Raw genomic sequence first — 21,780 nt, forward strand, 5'->3', positions numbered from 1 at the left:
TTGACAAACCGGTTTCAAAACATTTCAACATTTAAAAGAGCAAAGTAAAATACACAGTGAAATATGGTGCAGTAAAAAACACAATAAAACAAATAAGAAAAATAGATTTTAAAAAGCAGGCCATAGAATATGTAGTTAACAAAATGCCAGTTTAAACAGGAATGACTTGAGTTGGTGTTAATTAAATGACACTAACACACTGAACTAGCTGATACATTATTGGAAAGCTTCTCTACAAGCTCTTTATTGTGGCTATTTTAGTTTATGAGAACACAGGTGAAAAGAACATTGCAAGAGGAGTCTTCGCTTACTCTCAAATCGAGCGCTTCCGCTGCTGTCTCCGCGTTTCTCACTCGGTTGCAGCGCCCCCTTCCGGCGGGTCGCTGTAAGGAGCAGCACGTTCCTCACGAACATGGACAGCTGCGTCGATCGCCTGATCGACAACAACAACCAATAAGGTCATTTCCTGTATCTATTCTGCTTTTTTAAAATTATATCCAACGTATACATTTTTTATTTAGTTGATATTTGTGTTTTTTTGCGATACTTTGATTGCATTAATCACGGGCATATCACATTTAACTTTATGTTTTAATCTTATTTCAAGCTTTGTTGTATGTTAGATTTTGGTTTGATTTAAGGTGTTTGAGGAGGAAAAATTCCTGATTAAAATCTGTGCAAACTGCCTGTCTAATCTTCCAATTTGGTTCGTACATCGTGAGGGTCGACAGACACACTGGAAAGAAATGAGTACAACACAAATAAAGTCCTTATTTTTCTACTGAAAAAATATTCACCATTCCCTTAATTTACAAAGTAATTTTTAAAAAATGGTATCGTGTAATGTTTTTGATGAGGGATTTATATTAAAATAATCAAATGAAAACTACTTTGTAATTTCAATTCACACTTTCCGTTCCATTCCGGTTTCCTATCAGGACGTTACTCCCATCTACCACTAGAGGGCGACATCGACATGAACACGTTGGGGCCACTGTTGGTGTTCATACTACTAAGATAGTTGGATGTTTATATCATATATAAACGATATATAACATCGTTTTATTTATGTCTTTTAAAATATAAATTATATTATAATTACATTATTGTGCCAAAGAAGCTTAATTAACTTTTGTTTTGCAAGAGGAGAACAACAACTATGATATTAAATTTTAAGACATGTTATGTGTTTCATAATTATACATGTAGGTGATTGAATTAACCAAGGTTTTTTTCTTCTTCTTTTTTTTACCCGAAATGTTTTTTGTTTTGTTTGCTCTTTGTCGTCCTATTTAGTTGTGTTCTGTTTGTCTGCGCCTTATGTAAAGCGTCTTTAAATGTCTAGAAACACACGAGTATTATTATTAACAATAATAATAGTAAGTGCTTGCAAGTAACCCACATTAAAGATGCCGTCCCCTTAAAAAACATTGCGTCTCGTTTTCTTTTCTCTACAATAGTTGATTACGATACAAAATGAAATCTCCACATCACATATTTGTAAAACAAATATATTTTGTTAAGGTCACAAGAAGCATGCAAATGGCCAATCCCTGGGGGCTCCAGCGCGGGCCCCATGGCCTATTAATCGGGACGTTGTCAAAATCAGCTGACGTGGTTTTCGTAGAAGTAATTACGTCAGTCATGCGGCTGGACAGCTAAAATAAAAACAAATATTTACACCGCCGCGGCCTTCAAAAAGTCCAATACACAAAACAGTGACGTCGTTAACACTGCAGGTTGCGCGAGACAAAACACGCGAGGACCCCCAAATATATACGCCTCCCTTTCTCTACATTGGGACGCGAGACGTAAATAGAAACGTACGGCAAACCATCCCAGGCCGCTGATTGGTCCAAAAATATGGAATCAGATGACGTATACTTCCGGGTTCTCGTTCCACCCCCAGAAAAAGGTAACTCTCGGTCATTTCTGGATAGAGGCTCGACTGACTCGGTTTTCTTTCTTTCTCCTTCCTGAGCTGAAAGGTAAGAATGCCCCGAAGCCTGGATACATAAGCCGGGTATCGCTCGCGGCTCACCTTTCATCTCTCATCTCATTACCGCCGTTTATCCGGGTTTAGAGACATTATGTTAATTTGTTAAATTGGCTTTTGAGCTAATTCCCCCCGCGCCGCGAAGGTTAATGAGCGAGCCCAACGGCTGCCGGGGTGGCACGCGCAGCGCCAGCGCCGTGCGGCTTTTTCATCACCCCGGTCCTCCTCAGCGCAGCCGTGAGGCCCGTTGTCGGACAACGCGTTCGCGAGGAGGGACGCGTAAAGAAAGAGAGTCGCTCCTCACAGTGAGAGTTTCTCATCTCAACATAACGCTGGCGTTTTCTAATCCGTCGCCACGTTTCTGTTCGTGAGAAACTCCACTGAACGTGACCGTCCCCCCCGCTGTGTGGCCGTCATCTCGCGGGTTGGATGCGCGGTGCTTGGTGGTGCCGGTGGAAGTAACTCATTCACAATTGTGTGTAACTTGAGGTCAAGTGTAACGCGTCATCAGTCTGGTTGTGTTCATCCGTGAATCATCTTGGAATGACGCAGGCTGCTGTTTTTGCAATTTCCCGCATACCTTGATTTTAAATAAATAAATAGCTCTATTATATAAATTGCGTGTGTGTGATATAAAGATGGGAGCAATGCCACGAGCATGTTTTTTGTTTTTCAGTGAACCAGACATCCCAATCGTGTAATCTTTATTTATCTTATGGGATGCAGACAGTTGTTTCTCCTCTTCCCTTTCCCCCCCTTTTGTTTTTTTTTAGATATACAGACATGTGACGTAGATGAAAGCATTGATTCACTGAATTGTGAATCACATGGTGTACAGTGCATTCTTAAGGATAGGGATGGTGACATCACTGCATTTCTGACTCCTTGTGTTTTACAATGTACTTGCTTCCACTGGTTTGTGGTTCTCTCGCTGTATGACGATATTGATTCAGTTGTAGGAGATGTTAAGAATGCAATATTATTTAATTTTTTTCCCCCTCCTTGATCTGCTGCTCTGTGCCTTGAGGCTATTATTAGTGAGCCGAGCGTGACCTAGAGTCAATAGTGTTGTCATTGGGTGCCCTTTGGCATCACCCACGAGGAGGGGGGGGGGCGGATGAGCGTGAACCCTAAGCGAGGGAAGTGGCACGGTTAAAACACACCCTATTGAGGAGGTCTCGCGTATATAATAGACATGCAGAGAGCCGTTTGGTACGGAGCGAGCGAGGAGTCTCCAGAGTGAAGCTTCTAGATGCAGATGGTGGAGAACTTTTTGTAAGTAGCCGATTAGTTTGATGCGCCAGCCATCGCTTTGCCAGGGCTGTGTTTTCTGTGTGTGTGTGTGTGTGCCGCCAGTAGTTTGTTCACCAGCCAACTTCCTCTTTGAGACCGCTGTTGACACATGACGGACACTTTGGTAATGAATCCTGTCTTATTTTTTGCCGTTTTATATTTTGACTTCTCTAATAATTTTTTTTTAGGTGTCGCATTCGTCTGGAGTGGATCAAATATTCCCATATCGCAGTTGTGGGATTCTGGGAGAGTGTGAGAGGGGGGGCTTCTTTCTTCTTGGAGACCAGCAGACACACGGCGCTCTAAAGTAGTCCGGCAGCCGGGGCGACCCACGTCTTCCAGAGCCCAGCATGGGTCTCGAGTCGGACTCCGTCCTCGAGGCCGTCCTCCTGTTCCCGATCCACCTCGTGGTGTGGCTGTACTCCGTCCTGTCCTTCCTGCCCTGGTACTTCATCACCGGGGCAGGGGAACGAAACGCCCTGTCCAAGCGGACCAAGGCCCGGTCCACCACGGGCAGCGCGGAGGGCCCGTACCGCTGCGTGGACCGCTTTGAGTCCTTAGCCAGGGAAGACCTCCCGGGCAAGGACACGCTGGACAAGCTGTTCGAGCACGCCGTGCGGCGCTTCGGGCCGACGCGCTGCCTCGGCACCAGAGACGTGCTGAGCGAGGAGAACGAGCTTCAGCCCAGCGGGAAAGTATTTAAAAAGGTACGGATTCCCACGACTGTAATTGGTGCGAGTGATGCGTGACATTGCAACTGACTGTTATTATGTATTCCCCCCCCCCCTCGCCAGCTGATCCTGGGGGATTACAGATGGCTCTCCTTCGATGAAGTGGACTCTGCCGTCAGTCGGTTCGGCAGCGGGCTGGCCGCTCTGGGACAGCAGCCCAAGAGCAGCATCGCAATCTTTTGCGAAACCCGAGCGGAGTGGATGATCACAGCCCAGGCGTGCTTCAGGCGCAACTTCCCCGGTAAGTACATGACATTTTGGTTTCGCGGTGACAGCCAAACGGATGTGTGCGTAGGGCCTCGGGAAACCTTTTAAATATCTGGTGATCGTTCTGTATTCACCATAATTATCTGTTCACACAGAAAAACAAATGTGAAAATGGTGTGACTTTTTTTATTATTTACTTTTCCTTTTGAAAGTTTCTTCTTGGAAGAAATTCTGGTGGAGAAATAGTAGTTTATAACCTGTGATGTATATTTTAGTCAAATATGTTGTCTCTCAAGTGTGGACCATACAGCAACCACACTTTAAACAAAATTTTTTTATTTATTCAAATGTTTTATTATGGGTACACTGACTGTGTTGTATTTCTAACAGTGGTGACTTTCTATGCCACCCTGGGAGAGGACGCCATCGCGTTTGGACTGAACGAGACTGGAGTGACGCATCTCGTCACCAGCGTGGAGCTGCTGGAGACGAAACTGAAAGTGAGTTTAATCCCCAGAGCCGCGGCCTCATAGAACCCCACTCTCTGTCTCAATAGTCATCTGTTAGTTATTGTTACCGCCCTTTTTAGATAGATACACTTAATTCACCCCAGAGGGGTCATTTTGCTAATTCTACAGATAACGGCATCAAATATGAAGGAAAGAAATCGTTATTGTTTACAAAATGAATCGTCGTGACGATGCTTCCCATGTGTAACGGCAGCTTTTCCCCTTCTTTCTGTCTAGAAAGTGCTTCCACTGATCCCCAAACTGAAGCACGTGATCTACGTGGACCAGAAGAAGATGAAGGCAGAAGGCTACCCAGCGGGGCTGAACACCCACAGCATGCAGGCCGTGCAGGAGCTGGGCGCGCTGCCGGAGAACAGTGCGTATACGTCTGACCTGGATGTGCTTCTGTCGAGAGAAAAAAAAAAACACACACGCAACAATAATCCAGCCCGGTTTGAAACCAGTTTAATCAAAGTCTTGACGTTGTTTAATAAGCGTTGTGTCTGTCCTGCAGTGGGGAGGCCGGTGGTGAAGCCCCAGCCCTCTGATCTGGCCATGGTGATGTACACCAGTGGCTCCACCGGCAGACCGAAGGGAGTCATGATCGTCCACAGTAACCTGATTGCGGGAATGACGGGCCAGTGCGAACGCATCCCCCAACTTGGGTAAGTTTAAAATATGTACTCTACCGTTCAAAAGTTTGGGGTCACTTAGAAATGTCTTTATTTTTCAAAGAAAAGCACTTTTTTCAATAAAGATAACATTAATCAAAAATACACTCTATACATTGTTAATGTGGTAAATGACTATTCTAGGTGGAAGTGTCTGGTTTCTAATGAAATATCTCCATAGGTGTATAGAGGCCCATTTCCATCAACGATCACTCCAGTGTTCTAATGGTACATTGTGTTTGCTAATCGCCTTAGAAGACTAATGTCTGATTAGAAAACCCTTGTGCAATTATGTTAGCACAGCTGAAAACAGTTATGCTGGTGATATAAGCTATACAACTGGCCTTCCTTTAAGCTTGAAGTTTGAAGAACAAAATGAATCCTTCAAATATTAATCATTATTTCTAACCTTGTCAATGTCTTGACTATATTTTCTATTAAATTTTCAATTCATTTGACAAATAAAAGTGAGTTTTCATGGAAGACACGAAATTGTCTGGATGACCCCAAACTTTTGAACGGTAGTGTATATGTGTGCATACTATAATGTAACTCCGGTATAATGCAGTTTGTTTTGCGTCCGAGTGTTTATACTACAGGCTAATAAGTTAACTGCAGAATGTTCCATTTCATGATTGCTGTGACGGATTCCAAGGAACAGAGAGACGACACTAAAAAGATACGCGTGTGTGTTGATGTACAATCCCCACCCGTCCTCCTCCCCAGGCCTCACGATACCTACATCGCCTATCTGCCCCTGGCTCACGTTCTGGAAATGACGGCTGAAATCTCCTGCGTCACGTACGGCTGTCGGATCGGCTACTCGTCCCCCCAGACGCTGTCGGACCAGGTGAAACCCCTTCGTCATGCCGTGTTTCTTAAAAACGCTCACGGGTTACCAACATGTCGAGTCCTTTGCGGCTGGCGACTGTAATCCGTGCCGTCTGTTTACATTCTTCTGTTCCCCTCTAGTCCACCAAGATTAAGAGAGGAAGTAAAGGCGACTGCTCTGTGCTCAAACCCACCCTGATGGCAGCTGTGCCGGTAAGACTTCTGACTCACTCACTCCTGTTTTACTATGTTTCTCTCCTACTGGATACATTTGATGTAAACAGTAGGAACACGTGTGTAAAAAAAACTTTCTTTTTATTTTTTGTTCCTCCCTTAAAAGGACATCATGGACCGCATCAACAGGAATGTGATGCGCAAAGTGCAGGAAATGAATCTCATTCAGAGGACGCTGTTTACGCTGGGCTACAAATACAAACTGGAGCAGATCAAGAGGGGCTATGACGCACCGCTCTGCAACGCGTGAGTCCAGCCGCTGCCTCCCCTCCATTGCCCCCCCCCCCCATTGCCCCCTCCATTGCCGTCGCCTTCAACCCGCAGACATTTGTCTTTTTGTAGCCTGCTGTTCCGGAAAGTGAAGAAGCTCCTCGGGGGCCGGGTGCGGTTGATGCTGTGCGGCGGGGCGCCGCTGTCCTCGGCCACGCAGAGGTTCATGAACGTGTGCTTCTGCTGCCCGGTGGGTCAGGGCTACGGCCTCACGGAGACCTGCGGCGCCGGCACCATCACGGAGGGTAAGCGAGCCCAGATCTGAAAAAGCCACAGCGTGAGCGTAGTCTGGGAAAGAAGAAGAAGGCGGTCGCTAAGCTGTCGTGTCCCGTTCTACAGTTCTGGACATCAGCACGGGTCGCGTCGGCGCTCCCCTCATCTGCTGCGAGGTCAGACTCCGAGACTGGGCCGAAGGTAGGCTTGTGGAAAAACCCGTCTGTACAAGCCGCAGGTTGCAGAATGACGAGCATTCTTTAATTGCAGGGTAATTATACATTGTTTTGGTGATTTGCCAACCTCAGGTGGCTACACCAGCAGAGACGAGCCCAACCCCAGAGGCGAGATCCTGATCGGCGGGCCCAACGTCACCATGGGTTACTACCGGCAGGAGGGCAAAGACCAGGAGGGCAAAGACCAGGAGAGCAAAGACCAGGAGAGCAAAGACCAGGACTTCTTCGCCGACGACGAGGGCCAGAGATGGTTCTGCACCGGAGACATCGGAGAGATTTACCCCGACGGCTGTCTTCAGATCGTGGGTGTGTCTCATCGTCCCTCATCGGTCCGGTGGCTGTGAAAGGCCCACCAGAAACGCCGTCATAGCGGTTTTAACTTCTGACTAGGGAGCGGTCCGTGCTTGATGAAAGGACACTATTGTGTTCCACTACATTTATTTATTTATTTTTTAATTCTTCTCCCCTCTTCCGTTTAGATCGCAAAAAAGACTTGGTGAAGCTGCAGGCCGGGGAGTACGTGTCTCTGGGAAAAGTCGAGTGCGCTCTGAAAAACTGCTCCATCATAGACAACATCTGCGCCTATGCCAACAGGTGTGTACGGTACAGGAAGTGGGAACTTCGTTCTTGAGAGATGGATCCCTTCCAGATTTAGCTTCTGATAAACGAACTCGATCGGGTTTTGGCTCGGTCACATTTCTCACTCGGGTTGAGATCACAACGGGGAAGCGGTCGCGGTCCTTTTGTTTTTAGACGCCTCGCCTCTTGCGTGCTAAATGTCAGGCCAGCTGACGCTGCTCCAAAGCGCCACGTTGGCGTTTCAATCGGGCTCTCTCGTTTCTGGGAGCCGATGGCCTGAAAAATAGCTTTTCTGTAGCTTTAAGTGCTTTTCGTGCACAAGATGTTGGAGAAATATTTGTCTCCTTTCTTGTATTAAAATTCAACGCGACAGTGGGAGATGATGCAGTAGAGCTTGCAGTAGAGATGAGAAACCAACACAATTCATATATAGCTATGATCGTACGAGGGGGGGGGGGGGGGTATTTTTCAAAATCATATAAACTGTCTAGAGAAATTAAAAAAAGATTCAGTCCCATCGATGATCGATGTTCATACTTTTTTTATTTGTATTTTGAACGTATTGTGGTGTGTATTATCATCCAGTCCTTGGATGTATTTGTGTGTGTGTACCTCCTGTCATTAATTTGGTCATCTCAGTATCAACTTCTTCACCTCCCCGTTTTAAACATATTTAATATTGCATCATCCCCCCCAGTCCCGCTGCATGCTACAGTATATAAATAACTTATCGGTGATGTGAAATGAAGATATATGAGCAATACCGGATGCGTTTCAACTTCCGTCAGCGCTCGCACCGTAAATCCAGCTCCTTTCAGCACTTCCTTTTGAACTATTTCAACTTTGAGTTTTGTATTTTGAACGCTGCTTCAGTACGACTTCAACCAGTTTTGCAAACTGATTTTGCAGATTTATTATCATCCGTCTTTTATCAACCTTGTTTTGATTCCGCATGCTTTCAGTGACCAGAACTACGTGATCAGCTTTGTGGTTCCCAACCAGAAGAGGATGATGGATCTGGCCAAGCGGAGAGGCATCCTGGGGGAGTGGGAAGAGATCTGCACCCACCCGGACATGGAGAGGGAAGTCCTGAAGGAGATCAAGGAGGTCGCTGCTAACGGTAAGATGACATTAATTACCGTCACTTTTTATGCATACCTCTTAATTCTGTCCGTATCTTTTCATGAATCGAGCTTCGACGGTTCTCTTCCTCTCCTCCCTCCCCAATTAGTTAAACTCCAACGATTCGAGATTCCCGTCAAGGTACACCTGAGTCCGGAGCCGTGGACCCCGGAGACGGGCCTCGTCACGGACGCGTTCAAGCTGAAGAGGATGGAGCTGAAGAACTACTATCTCCACCACATAGAGAGAATGTACGGGGGCAAATGACGCCGCTCGCCGCTTCTCCGTCGTCACCATAACCACTGTAAATAATCCTCCCGGTGTGCCGTTCGCGTGCCGAAGGTGTCTAAATGAGTGAAAAAAATGTCATGGAACAAAGAAGCCGTCGATGGTTGTAGCTGTTGATCCGTGTGTCCTGCTTTCTATTTATTTGTGTGGGCGTCGCCATTGCACTCGAGTGACCACTCTGATTCCAGGAAAAAGAGCCGAGACCGTTACCGCACATAACTGCCATCCACTTAAATCTGCCGGACCTCACGTTTGTCGCTGACCTTTAAAAAGGAAAAGTACCACTGTTCCTCCTCACTCATGTGATGCTTTGCTGTCACTGCAATAGAAAATATGAACTATAATTATCAGGGAGGCTTGTATTGCTTTTTTTTTTTTTGGGAGGGGGGGGGGGTGTAAAGTTGAGTACTAACATTACGGTGCCTTTGGTCTGCAGTACCTGTGTCATCGAGCAGAAGTAAGTGGCATCTAGTTAAAAAACAAACGCTTTGTTGCCATGTTTTACTTGAAGAAACACCTCCCCATCCAGGTGGGAGGTGTCCACTGACACCCAGCATATGGCATTAAACACTCCTGATCACGTCTCCTTATCCACCCCCACTTCCTTGTGATGTTTCATTTTTGCTATTTGTGTCAATTTATTTGGGAGGTTAAGACCAAAATGTGACTCCATAAATGACTCAGGAATACAAGTTAATGTTTTAATATATAAAAGTTGTCCAATAGCAGGTTTACTTGTATAGAAAGGCTTTCTTTTTTGTTTATTTTTGGGCAGTGTATTTATTTAAGAGCAAGCATGTTTTGGCTACTAACAAATTGCGAGAAATGCTTACTTTGCATTAGCTGGTCGGCACGTGTCGTAATGTGTGTGTGGTACTTCAGTTCCTGGGTTAATGTTCAATTTGGTAAAAGGGTTATCAGAAGTCTGTTTTCTATGTATTTATCTAAGTTGATAGATTTGCGTCATTTCAACTTATAAAAGACACGTTGACAGTAGTTTGGTGATCCTGTGCATATTTATCTCCATTATGATCACATGCCTTGTTCAAGATTTTCAGAATAAACTTCTTTTTTTGTATTTTGGTGTATTTATTACAAAAACTGAAAAACAAACTGGATCTATATCATCCCGGTTGAGTGTTCATACGATTCTTTTAATAGAGAGCCTCAGTTATTCCAGTCCTGAAATCGGAAACAGTCGCTCGCAATCTTCCAAACAGGCTGGTCATTGTTGGCTGTCGCCTGAGCCGTCAGAAGAAAGTTCTGGTTGAAGAAACGCTGTTTGTTTCCTTCGAACTTCACCGTCCCACCAGTCACCACAAGCAGTGTGGTCTGACCCTGGGTCGCTTGCTCTGTGAATAAATGAAGAAAAAAAAGGTTTATTGATGAAGGATTAGTGCAACATCACAAGATGAACACTGAGCGTGGCGTTGTGTATGCTCCTCGGTCATTCAAGGTTTGTTTTGACCCACTGACCGTGAACTGGCTGACAATCCAGTGTTTGAACTTGGAACTCGCTCGAAGGCAACGACTCAAAGAACTCGTTGAGAGCGTCTTGACCCGATACCGCGTTCCCGTTCCACACCAAGGTCGCCTTATCCAGGTAGAGTCGGGTCAGGTTCTGGGGGACACAGATGATCGTCAACACCACCAACCAGAAGCAGCAAACAAGGGGCTCAACAGCAAACTAGAGTTTGGAGGCCAATGCAGAAGAATCTGATAATTCAATTCAATTCAGTTTATTTGTATAGCCCAATTTCACAAATTACAAATTTGTCTCGGAGTGCTTTACAATCTGAACACAGACATCCCTGCCCCAAAACCTCACATCGGATCAGGAAAAACTCCCAAATAACCCTTCAGGGGGAAAAAAAAGGGAAGAAACCTTCAGGAGAGAGCAGAGGAGGATCCCTCTCCAGGATGAACAGAACAATAGATGTAATGTGTACAGAAGGACAGATTTAGAGTTTAAATACATTCAATGAGTGTGACAGAGTGTATGAATAGTTCATAGTGGGCATATTCCACGATGGAGACCTCCACGATCCATCAGGCAGATGGCGGTGGGGAGGAGGAGTGGGCGGAGTCTCAACAGTGGGCGGAGACTCAACAGGACAGTGGCGTAGTCAGGAGCAGGAATTCCACGACCCAGACCTCGATGATCCATCAGCAGATAGGATCTATGCCGTCTCATAGGGTCCGATGACCCCATGAGACGTGAAGTCAAAAGGACTCCGGGGAGAAAGCAGAGTTAGTAACGTGTGATTGAGAGATGAAAATTCATCCTTAAGGAGAGAAAAAAGAGGAGATAGGTACTCAGTGCATCCTAAAACGTCCCCGGCAGCTATAAGCCTATAGCAGCATATCAAGGGGCTGGACCAGGTGAACCTGATTCAGCCCTAACTATAAGCTCTGTCAAAGAGGAAGGTCTTCAGTCTACTCTTAAACGAGGTGACTGTGTCTGCCTCCCGGACTGAAATTGGAAGCTGGTTCCATAAAAGAGGAGCTTGATAACTAAAGGCTCTGGCTCCCATTCTACTTTTTAAGACTCTAGGAACTACAAGTAGTCCCGCATTTAGTGAGCGTAGCTCTCTAGTGGGGCAATATGGTACGACAAGCTCCTTAAGATATGATGGAGCATCACCAATCAAGGCTTTGTAGGTTAAGAGAAGAATTTTAAAAGTGATTCTTGATTTTACTGGGAGCCAGTGCAGAGCAGCTAGTGCAGGAGTGATGTGATCTCTGTTCTTAGTTTTAGTGAGAACACGAGCTGCAGCATTCTGGATCAACTGGAGGGACCTAAGAGATTTATGAGAGCAGCCTGATAATAAGGAGTTGCAGTAATCCAGTCTCGAAGTAACGAATGCGTGAACCAATTTTTCTGCATCTTTTTGAGACAAGATGTGCCTGATTTTTGAAATATTACGTAGATGAAAGAATGCAGTCCTTGAGATTTGCTTTACGTGGGAGTTAAAGGACAAGTCCCGATCAAAGATAACGCCAAGATTCTTTACAGTGGTGTTGGATGCCAGGGCAATGCCGTCTACAGAATCCACATCACCAGATAATTGATCTCTGAGGTGCTCAGGGCCGATTAAAATTACTTCGGTTTTGTCTGAGTTTAACATCAAGAAATTGCAGGTCATCCATGTTTTTATGTCTTTAAGTCATGCTTGAATTTTACCGAGTTGGTTGCTCTCCTCTGGTTTTATCGATAAATATAGTTGAGTATCATCTGCATAACAATGAAAGTTTATGGAGTGTTTCCTGATAATATTGCCCAAAGGAAGCATGTATAAGGTAAATAAAATTGGTCCAAGCACAGAACCTTGTGGAACTCCGTGATTAACGTTGGTGGTTATCGAGGCGTCATCGTTTACAAATACAAACTGAAATCGATCTGATAAGTAGGATTTAAACCAAATTAGTGCCGTGCCTGAAATGCCAATCGACTGCTCCAGTCTCTGTAACAGGATGTCATGGTCAATGGTGTCGAATGCAGCACTAAGGAGAGGAGTCCTTTATCTGCTGCCATTAAGAGGTCATTTGTAATTTTCACCAGTGCCGTCTCGGTGCTGTGGTGTTTTCTAAATCCTGATTGAAATTTCTCAAATAAACTATTATGATGTAGAAAGTCGCACAACTGATTTGCGACCACTTTCTCAAGGATCTTGGAGAGGAAGGGGAGGTTAGAGATCGGTCTGTAGTTAGCCAACACCTCTGGATCCAGAGTGGGCTTCTTCAGGAGAGGTTTAATAACAGCCACTTTGAAGGAGTTAAGTTATCACAAACATATGGCAGAGCTACCAACTCTCACGGTTTCGCCGTGTGACACACGCTTTTGCATGTTTTCACACGCTCTCACGCCACACAACCAATTTCTCACGGCAAAAGAAATTCTGATTTTGGGCCGAGGCGCGTTGGTTTCTTTTCAAAGTCCGCGACGATAGATGGCGCTAAGGAGCGCATCTATAAACCTATTCGCTGCAAAGACATCCTATTTACCCCAAAGAGTCCCGAAGTTAGCAACAGAAGAAGATTTTCAAACAGACACAACGAGCAGAGACTACGGTGTGTTAATGCAGGGCTCTCAAGTGTCCCGCATTTCGGTCTTACGTCACGCACTCCCGCCACACATCATATTTCTCACGCTGAAAAAACTCTCGGCTATTTCATGTTTTAATGTGCCACAGCGCGCAAACATGAGCCGCACTGCCCTCACCGTGGAGGAATCAAGCGCTCCCCTGGAGGTCTGCTGTGAGGTGCCACTTATCAGCCAATCAAAAAAAAGAAATGGGCTACACAATAGCCAATCAGAGAAAGACGTATCTGTTGTATCTGGGTACGATTTAATCCAGCAACCAATGAAAATAAAGCATCCTGGGTAGAGATGTCACTCTTGCCTGTTTTCAAAACTTAAGAGCCCTGTTAATGACATGTGGTTCAATTAAGTTCTCACGCTCTTAAACTTTAAATCTTGAAATAATGTGTTGTGTTTGTGCGTGTGATTTTGTGTGGTGATGTAAACTCAGCTGTCATAACAATCAGAATCAGAATCAGAAACAGGTTTATTGCCAGGAATGTTTACACAAACAAGGAATTTTTTTTGGCGGAAGGTGCAACATTTAGACATGACAAACAACGATGAACACGAGTCCTGGGGGTGACAGTCAGTCAGTGGGGGACCCGGGCTCCATTGATGAGCCCGACTGCCGATGGGAAAAAGCTTTTGGTGTGGCGGGAGGTCTTTGTCCTGATGGACCGCAGCCTGCGGATGATGCTCTGCAGCCTGCACTTGTCTTTGGCTGTGGCTGCAGGGTGCCAGACGGTGATGGAGGAGCAGATGATGGACTCAACGATGGCCGTGTAGAAGTGCACCATCATTTTCCCTGGCAGGTTGAATTTCCTCAGCTGCCTCAGGAAGAACATCCTCTGCTGGGCCTTCTTGGTGATGGAGCGGATGTTCAGCTCCCACTTGAGGTCCTGGGTGATGATGGAGCCCAGGAAGCGGAAGGACTCCACAGCGTCGACGGGGGAGTCACACAGGATGAGAGGGGCGGGTGGGGCTGCATTCCTCCTGAAATCCACAACCATCTCCACTGTCTTTAGGCGTTGAGCTCCAGGTTGTTCTGGCTGCACCAGGTCACCAGGTGGTCCGTCTCCCACCTGTAGGCGGTCTCGTCCCCACCAGAGATGAGCCCAATGAGGGTGGTGTCATCCGCGAACTTCAGGAGCTTGACGGACTGGTGACTGGAGGTGCAGCTGTTGGTGTACAGGGAGAACAGCAGAGGGAAAGAACACAGCCTTGGGGAACCCGTGCTGGTGGTCCGGGAGCCTGAGACGTGTTTCCCCAGCCTCACGTGCTGCTTCCTGTCGGTCAGGAAGTCTGTGATCCACCTGCAGGTGGAGTCGGGCACGTGCAGCTGGGAGAGCTTGTCCTGCAGCAGGGACGGATGATTGTATTGAAAGCAGAGCTGAAGTCCACAAACAGGATCCTGGCATAGGTTCCTGGGGAGTCCAGATGCTGGAGGATGTAGTGAAGGGCCATGTTGACTGCATCGTCTACAGACCTGTTGGCTCTGTAGGCGAACTGCAGGGGTCCAGGAGTGGGTCGGTGATGGTCTTGAGGTGTGACAGGACCAAGCGTTCAAAGGACTTCATGACCACAGAGGTCAGGCGACGGGCCTGTAGTCATTGAGTCCTGTGATCTTGGGTTTTTTGGGGACGGGGATGATGGTGGAGGCCTTGAAGCAGGCTGGAACGTGGCATGTCTCCAGGGAGGTGTTGAAGATGTCGGTGAACACCGGAGACAGCTGGTCAGCACAGTGCTTCAGGGTGGAGGGGGAGACGGAGTCCGGGCCCGCTGCTTTGCGGGGGTTCTGCTTTTTAAACAGCCTGTTGACGTCTCTCTCCAGGATGGCGAGGGTCGTCGCTGGGGAGGTGGAGGGCGCTCCAGAGGTGTGAGCCCCTGATGGGTCGTTGATGGAGCTGTGGGGGATGGCCTCAGGACTGCTCCATTGTCTTTCGAAGCGGCTGTAGAACTCATTGAGCTCGTCTGCCAGAAGCACATTGTTCATGGAGTGGGGTGATTTGGGCTTGTAGTTGGTGATCTGCCTGAGCCCTCTCCAGACAGAAGCAGAGTCGTTTGCTGAGAGCTGCTGTTGCAGTTTCTCAGAGTACAGTCGTTTAGCATCTCTCACCGCCTTGCTAAACCTGTATTTTGACTGTGTACAGGTCCTTGTCCCCACTCCATAACAAGCAGCAGGAGAGCACCTTGTTAAGCTCTTGGTATACTGCATGCTCAAAACATCATAGCATTGTTTGCCCATAAAGCATTTATCACTTTATTTGCAGGCCTAGGAAAATGACCCTCTCAAAAATTTTCCAAACAGCTCTTTGAACAAGTAAGATGTATTATAAAGAATTTAACATAAAGACAGGACATTTGTGCAATAGAATTAGGCATGTTTTTGTAAATGAGAGTGGAGTTATTAAAAAACATTTGAATTATTTAAGGTAGCAAAGATGCGTCGTAAAAGACATTTGCCAGGCCAGAATGCAGGGTACAACATGGGGACAATATGGGTACAACGCCACATTAATTCAAATTTCCTGATATTTGAGCCACCAACGTGTGTGGCTGCGTGCGCGGCAACATTTTGGTCACCCCCGACAAAATCTCACTCCAAGGTTTTTTGAAAAGTTGGCAGCTCTGATATGGATGAGGACTTCAGTGTCTTTAAATCAATACCAATATATCTGTTCACTTAAAGTTTAAACTCTGACGAAGCTCTAGTGCGGTCATCCAAATTATGACCTTCGCATTGAAAATGCGGAAGGTTATGTTTTGATCGCCGTGTATTTATTTATTTATTTGTATGCGTGTTACTCGCATAACTCAGAAAGTATTAAACCGAATCGCATGAAATTTGGTGGGATGATTGTTTATTATCCGGGGACCATTTGATTAGATTTTGGGATCGAGCGGGTCAACGTTCAAGGTCAAGGTCATGAAAATGTCAAAATCTTCTTTTTACCATAGCGCTGCAGTGAATGTGATAACATAATTCAAACTTGTTCCTGGTGTAGTTCTATACACAATTATTAAAGTAATGAGTCACACACATCGGTGTGACTGTTCCGGGATCGCGGTCCCTTTAAGTGTTGTGTTGCTGTTTGTGACGTCGAGCCCCATGCGGGTTTGGTATCTGGGCAGCGCCATCTTGTGTTCATTCGTTTTGTTATACGGAATAAACGAGACACACACTTGTGTGCTCAACTTGAGGAATTGTGTTTTAATGCAACCTCCACAGCGCGGTCAATTTTTATCCAATTGGCATGCAACTAATGCCAAAACGTTCATAATTCAATGCCCAATCTTGTGATATGCGAAGGTATGCGCTCTACCGAGTGCCCGTTCAAATTTTGAATATTTATGATGTATGTTTCCAGAAAAAAAACATCACTCACCCTCCTTTTCTTATCCATGCAGTCGTAATAAATGTTGACAAATTCCTCTGAATACCTGCATGACTGGTCGACATGGGTCCTGAAATCCTAGAAGGGAAAGCATTTATTAAATAGTATTAAACCGCGATCATTTAGTTAACTTTAACGCTCGTGAACGAGGTATCCAGAAAGGTAGCTCACGTGAAAAGCCAACATTGCCGTTTGCTCGCTAGCAAAACAACGCGTTAGCTGTTGGATTTCAGCGGAACCGCGTCGCATTTAAACTCACCAGCGGGATCGCCATGAGAACAGAAGAAGTGGAGCGGAACAACACAGGATATATTGACCGTTATTAGATAGGAGAGTAGGAAATATGTTCAATAATTAGGCTTTTCCTTCCTTGTTCAGTTAGCACGTATAGCTAACAAGGTGGCCATTTTGCATCGTGTATTACTTCCTGCGGAAATGTACCTACCAAAATAAAAGAGCTTGTGCGATGGTTCAAACGCTATGAAGCCTTCTGACCTCAAACCTACGGCGCATATCTTTATTAGGCCAAATATGTTGAGTGTCTAATGTAATTGGGCTCTATTTACAAACTCTGTTTTATGAAACTGTGATGACACTTTGTATCTCAGTTTGGCTAATCAAAGAACAGCGTTATCTAGTGTGAAGTCACGAGTATAATTCTCACTGTCACGTGATGCAACTGGTAGTCTTTTACTTTGAAAGGGTCACTATGACCAATACGGAAGTAGAGTCCATCTTTTCCTGAGTCATTCCCCCTTGTTCAAAACAATCCAACGAAACAACTCCCGGGCAACTTGGCCAACGTTAGCTCCCGTAACTCGTTGTTTAAAACTTTTTTAACATTTATCAACAATGGCGGGTTCCGTGTCAAACGTGGAGGTCTGTCATTTTGCGTACACGGGACAGTTTGAGAAACTAAAAGAGTGCATCCTGTCGGATAAAGCGCTTGCCTGCAAAATAGACCAGGTAAGAATACACCTTTGTGACATAATCACAGATGCTCAGTGAAGTTTTGCACGTTTTTAACCGACGACCGTTGTGTGGTCTCAGGACGGACGGACCGCGCTGCACTGGGCTTGTTCCGCCGGACACGCCGACATCGTGGAGCTTCTGCTCGACCTGGGAGTCGATGTCAATCTGCAGGACGATGTAGGCTTAAATGTGCAATGTTCGTATGCATTATTGTTGTAGGTGGTGGTTCTCAAATGGGGGTACGTGAGATTTGTTTTAAATATATTTAAAACTAGAACGGGCACTCGGTAGAGCGCATACCTTCGCCACAGCCACTTTTTTGGTACCTTTTCATGACTTTGACCCGATCGATCCCGAAATCAAATGGTCCCCGGATAATAACCAATCATCCCACCAAATTTCATGCGATTCGGTTTAATACTTTTTGAGTTATGCGAATAATACACACATACAAATAAATAAAGAAATACACAGCGATCAAAACATAACCTTCGGCAGAATGCGAAGGTAATGAGCATCTATTTTTTTTAAAGCCTTTTAAATTCGTTTTTTAAGAAATATTTATTAAATTTAAGTGGAAGTTCATGGACTTAATTGTATATATTAAATGCAAAATGCTGCGTATTACATCTTTTTTTCAACCCAAAATGCTTTGCACTAGTTAGAGGGTACTTGGATTAAAAATTGGGTGGTGGAGGGGTACAGGCGACCCTGAACGATGATGTAGTCGTAATATTGACTTAATATAATTCAATTCAGTCTATTAGATATAGCCCAATATTACAAATTACTAATTTGCCTCAGAGGGTGTTACAATATAACATACAACCCTGACCCAGGACCTCACAATCCATAAAAACAATACCCATCCTTATCGATAATATCCATAAAAAGAAAGTGTATATATAATTAATTCTTAAGTGTACACGTATAATGTGTGTTGACATTACATTGGATGCAATTAGGACTATTTTAGTGTTATAATTAATATGTATATGCAATGATGAAAATGCCGCAATCTAGGTGCATTATGGGGATTCACATTTTAAAAAAAATCCAATTCACCTTCTGTTAAATTGACGAGGACTGTGATGCGTTGCCTCCCAGGCGTTGTGGACCCCTCTTCACATTGCAGCGTCCGCCGGCAGAGAAGGCATCGTGCGATCGCTGATATCCAAAGGAGCTAAGCTGAATTCAGTCAATCAAAACGGATGCACCCCTCTGCACTACGCCGCCTCGAAAGACCGATATGAGGTGGGACTTGTTTTGATAGTTTGATCTACAAGGTGCCAACCGACTGGACTACAGTCCTGTGATCGTACGTGTGTGTTATGTTTCTTCCATGTCTTTCTCTACATGTACATGTCATGGAAATAACCTCTTGGTTGCAGCTCTAAATGTAATACTTATGTTTGTAGAGTGGCTTTTTCCTCTTGCTTTTCTTTAAAGTGGATCACTTTCATGATCATGTTGATATTAAACATTAGGCGTAAGAAAGCCACACAGAAAGTGAACAACCCTCCTCTTTAATTAAGACACTTGTCCCTAACTGTGCTTCAGTGCGTTGTGTGTAAAGAAGTGTTTAGGCTAAATGAAGAACGCCAAGAGTGGTTTCTGTTTATATTTTATTCCAGAGGATATTATAATGACATATATTCTTATCACCTTAGACTGGCATCACTATTACCTTTTTTTCAAATGCCAACCAATTCAGTCTTGTATTTATATTGATGGATGCACACACACACACACAAATAATATTTAGCAAACCTTTGGATTTTCCTCTTTACTATTAGCTGATAAACATGACTTTAACCCTATCAATAAGTCCAACTATTACATCTATTTCTTGTATATCAACTATTAAAATATATATCTCAGTGTTACAGTTTTTTAAATATAGTACACTGTATATATTTAGTATGGAATTGGAAAACAGAAATGTACTTTACATCCCTCACCACTGGAGAGGTCAACACTAGTCATCTCATTGTAATTGTACTGATCGGATGACGTGACTTTCACTCGTGTCCCAAAACCAAAACAGAACAGGATCTGAAAATGGGAAGTCACTGATTTAAAAAATAAATAAAATAGATTAGTTTTCAATGGCATGTGCGTAACATTGCTTCTCCCTGGTTGCAGATCGCCCTGCTGCTGTTGGAAAAAGGAGCAGACCCCAACGTCACCGACAAGTTACAGTCCACGCCCCTCCACAGAGTGTCGACCATGGGCAACGTCCGCCTCATCCAGCTGCTTCTCAAACAGAGCGCCTCCACCAACATCCAGGACTCGCAGGGCAACACGCCTCTGTACGTGGGAATAAGTCTTCGTCTAATACAACATTGTGGAGTGTGATCCTGTAGGCAGAAAGTCACAACACACAAACCCCTTAAAGGGTCAGTTATGCTACATTTAAAATAATCCTCACTTATTTTTAGTGGTATCGAGTCCTTTTCGTAAGTTCGGTTTAATTTGCCTGAAATTGGAGGTTTTGCCTCGAACCTAATACAAATAAAGTGGTGAATTAGTGCTTAGAACATTGAAAATAAAACAAAATAATTTTCTTTTATCAGCCACCTGGCGTGCGATGAGGACCGCGTGGAGGCAGCCAAGGTGCTGGTGGAACACGCGGCCAGCATCTACATTGAGAACAAGGAGGAGAAGACTCCCCTCCATCTCACCAAGGGCGGTCTGAACAACGTCCTCCGTCGGATCGTGGAGGGATGATTCCTCTACCGAACCTAATGGTCACGCTCCAGCTCGAGTCCCCGCCACCGCAAATCACATCGAGAGAGTTCTCATCCCAGTCAGTCCTCCCCGAGCGGCCCGGGAGGATACGTGTAACGTGTAGAAGAAGATATGGTGTCTAGTGGAACAGTTGGACTGCACTGGGTTGTCATCAGCTCCTCAGATGGGGCAGTGGCATTGCCATGACCGTAGGTGTCTCATCAAAAACACTCTCTGGGCCACTAAGTGCGGTCTATCCACTGCAGCCTCATTTCTTATGATCGCTTTCTTTTTACGTTTGAATTATTGCAAAAATGCCCTTATGGTGTACAGCCTGTTTAAGTATGTCTAATGTGTATTTCTCTGTTCTACATGCTGGCATTTGTTTCCAGCCGGAAGTCGTCCTCAACCTTAGCTCGTCTCCGGGGAGAGTTGATCGCAGCATCTAGCCGCCTCAATGCTTATACCTAATGAAATCAACAAAGATGTAACAAAACGATTGAATTCTTACTTTTAAATTACGAACTCAACCGATTGATGTCTATTGTTCTCGGCTGGTTGAAGTCTTGATTAAGAATTGAAAGAAAATAAACAACTGACGGATAACTTGTTGTAAATACTACTGTTGTTGAGTCACGGAATGTAATTTTAGGATGTTTTCAGGCGAGAAGTTAGTAGTTTAAAAATCAAATCTGTGGTCGGTTTGCTATGATTCAGCCTAATAAAGATCTGCGCCGTAGGTTTGAGGTTCTGCTCGCGGGACCACTGAGCTCCGCAGGACTTTTTTAAATGCTCCACTGGCTCTGATGTCTCCGTAGCGGTTAAACATGAGATATAATTCGGTTTGGAGGATCTAACGAGCACAAAGAGTTTATTATTTATTCACAGATAACGTTAAATCAGTTTGACTGAGGATTAAGATTCATAACTTAATATTCTCATTAAATTTTAAAGTTGAATTATAGTGGTGTCTTTTTACTTTTGACCGAATACTTTGCAATTACATGTGTAATATAACAATATATATATATATATAGTTAGATATATGTATAACATATTTATTATTATATATATATATATACATATATTTAATTATATATAAGTAATCACATATAATTGTGTCGTAACTTAGATTAATAGCATAGTAAGAGTAAAAAGTACAATATTACTCTCGGAAACTCAATGTAGTATTTAGTATCATAAGTGTAAATGAGTCAAAATATTGTCACAAGAAAAGTACTGGATGGTAACTTGAGTTAAAATATGTTTTCTGCCACACAAGCGTCATGATACCTACAACAAGCTGTGTTCATGATAAATAGGCAACACAATCTGTCTTGTGTCCCTAGTTTAATACCCACCTATAATAATAATAATGCATTACATTCATATAGCGCTTTTAAAGGTACTTAAAGACAC

General features: G+C 44.5%; 3 protein-coding genes across 4 annotated transcripts; 2 read left to right on the plus strand and 1 right to left on the minus strand.

Moving 5' to 3' along the window:
- Positions 1 to 1,921: 1,921 nt before the first annotated feature.
- acsl4a (acyl-CoA synthetase long chain family member 4a) lies at positions 1,922 to 10,258 on the plus strand. Its single transcript, XM_056439358.1, has 15 exons — positions 1,922 to 1,988; positions 3,478 to 3,996; positions 4,084 to 4,261; positions 4,618 to 4,727; positions 4,974 to 5,112; positions 5,251 to 5,401; positions 6,134 to 6,257; positions 6,380 to 6,451; positions 6,579 to 6,718; positions 6,815 to 6,987; positions 7,082 to 7,156; positions 7,264 to 7,497; positions 7,671 to 7,785; positions 8,733 to 8,890; positions 9,002 to 10,258. The coding sequence occupies exons 2-15, from the start codon at positions 3,640 to 3,642 to the stop codon at positions 9,157 to 9,159; spliced, it is 2,184 nt and encodes a 727-aa protein (XP_056295333.1). The 5' UTR covers positions 1,922 to 1,988; positions 3,478 to 3,639; the 3' UTR covers positions 9,160 to 10,258.
- Positions 10,259 to 10,313: 55 nt separating this feature from the next.
- Positions 10,314 to 17,074, minus strand: nxt2 (nuclear transport factor 2-like export factor 2). Of its 2 annotated transcripts, none has more exons than XM_056439360.1 (4): positions 16,919 to 17,074; positions 16,651 to 16,737; positions 10,657 to 10,801; positions 10,314 to 10,532 (listed from the first exon to the last, which is right to left on the minus strand). In XM_056439360.1, the coding sequence occupies exons 1-4, from the start codon at positions 16,931 to 16,933 to the stop codon at positions 10,348 to 10,350; spliced, it is 432 nt and encodes a 143-aa protein (XP_056295335.1). In that variant the 5' UTR covers positions 16,934 to 17,074; the 3' UTR covers positions 10,314 to 10,347. The 2 variants fall into 2 exon arrangements, with proteins under 2 accessions (XP_056295335.1, XP_056295334.1); XM_056439359.1 differs by lacking the exon at positions 16,919 to 17,074 and adding an exon at positions 16,831 to 16,918.
- Positions 17,075 to 17,400: 326 nt separating this feature from the next.
- psmd10 (proteasome 26S subunit, non-ATPase 10) lies at positions 17,401 to 20,967 on the plus strand. The gene is made up of 5 exons (XM_056440100.1): positions 17,401 to 17,625; positions 17,710 to 17,808; positions 18,739 to 18,885; positions 19,777 to 19,943; positions 20,208 to 20,967. The coding sequence occupies exons 1-5, from the start codon at positions 17,512 to 17,514 to the stop codon at positions 20,359 to 20,361; spliced, it is 681 nt and encodes a 226-aa protein (XP_056296075.1). The 5' UTR covers positions 17,401 to 17,511; the 3' UTR covers positions 20,362 to 20,967.
- Positions 20,968 to 21,780: the final 813 nt, after the last annotated feature.

Source organism: Pseudoliparis swirei, chromosome 19, assembly GCF_029220125.1.
Source record: "Pseudoliparis swirei isolate HS2019 ecotype Mariana Trench chromosome 19, NWPU_hadal_v1, whole genome shotgun sequence".
NCBI lineage: Eukaryota > Metazoa > Chordata > Actinopteri > Perciformes > Liparidae > Pseudoliparis > Pseudoliparis swirei.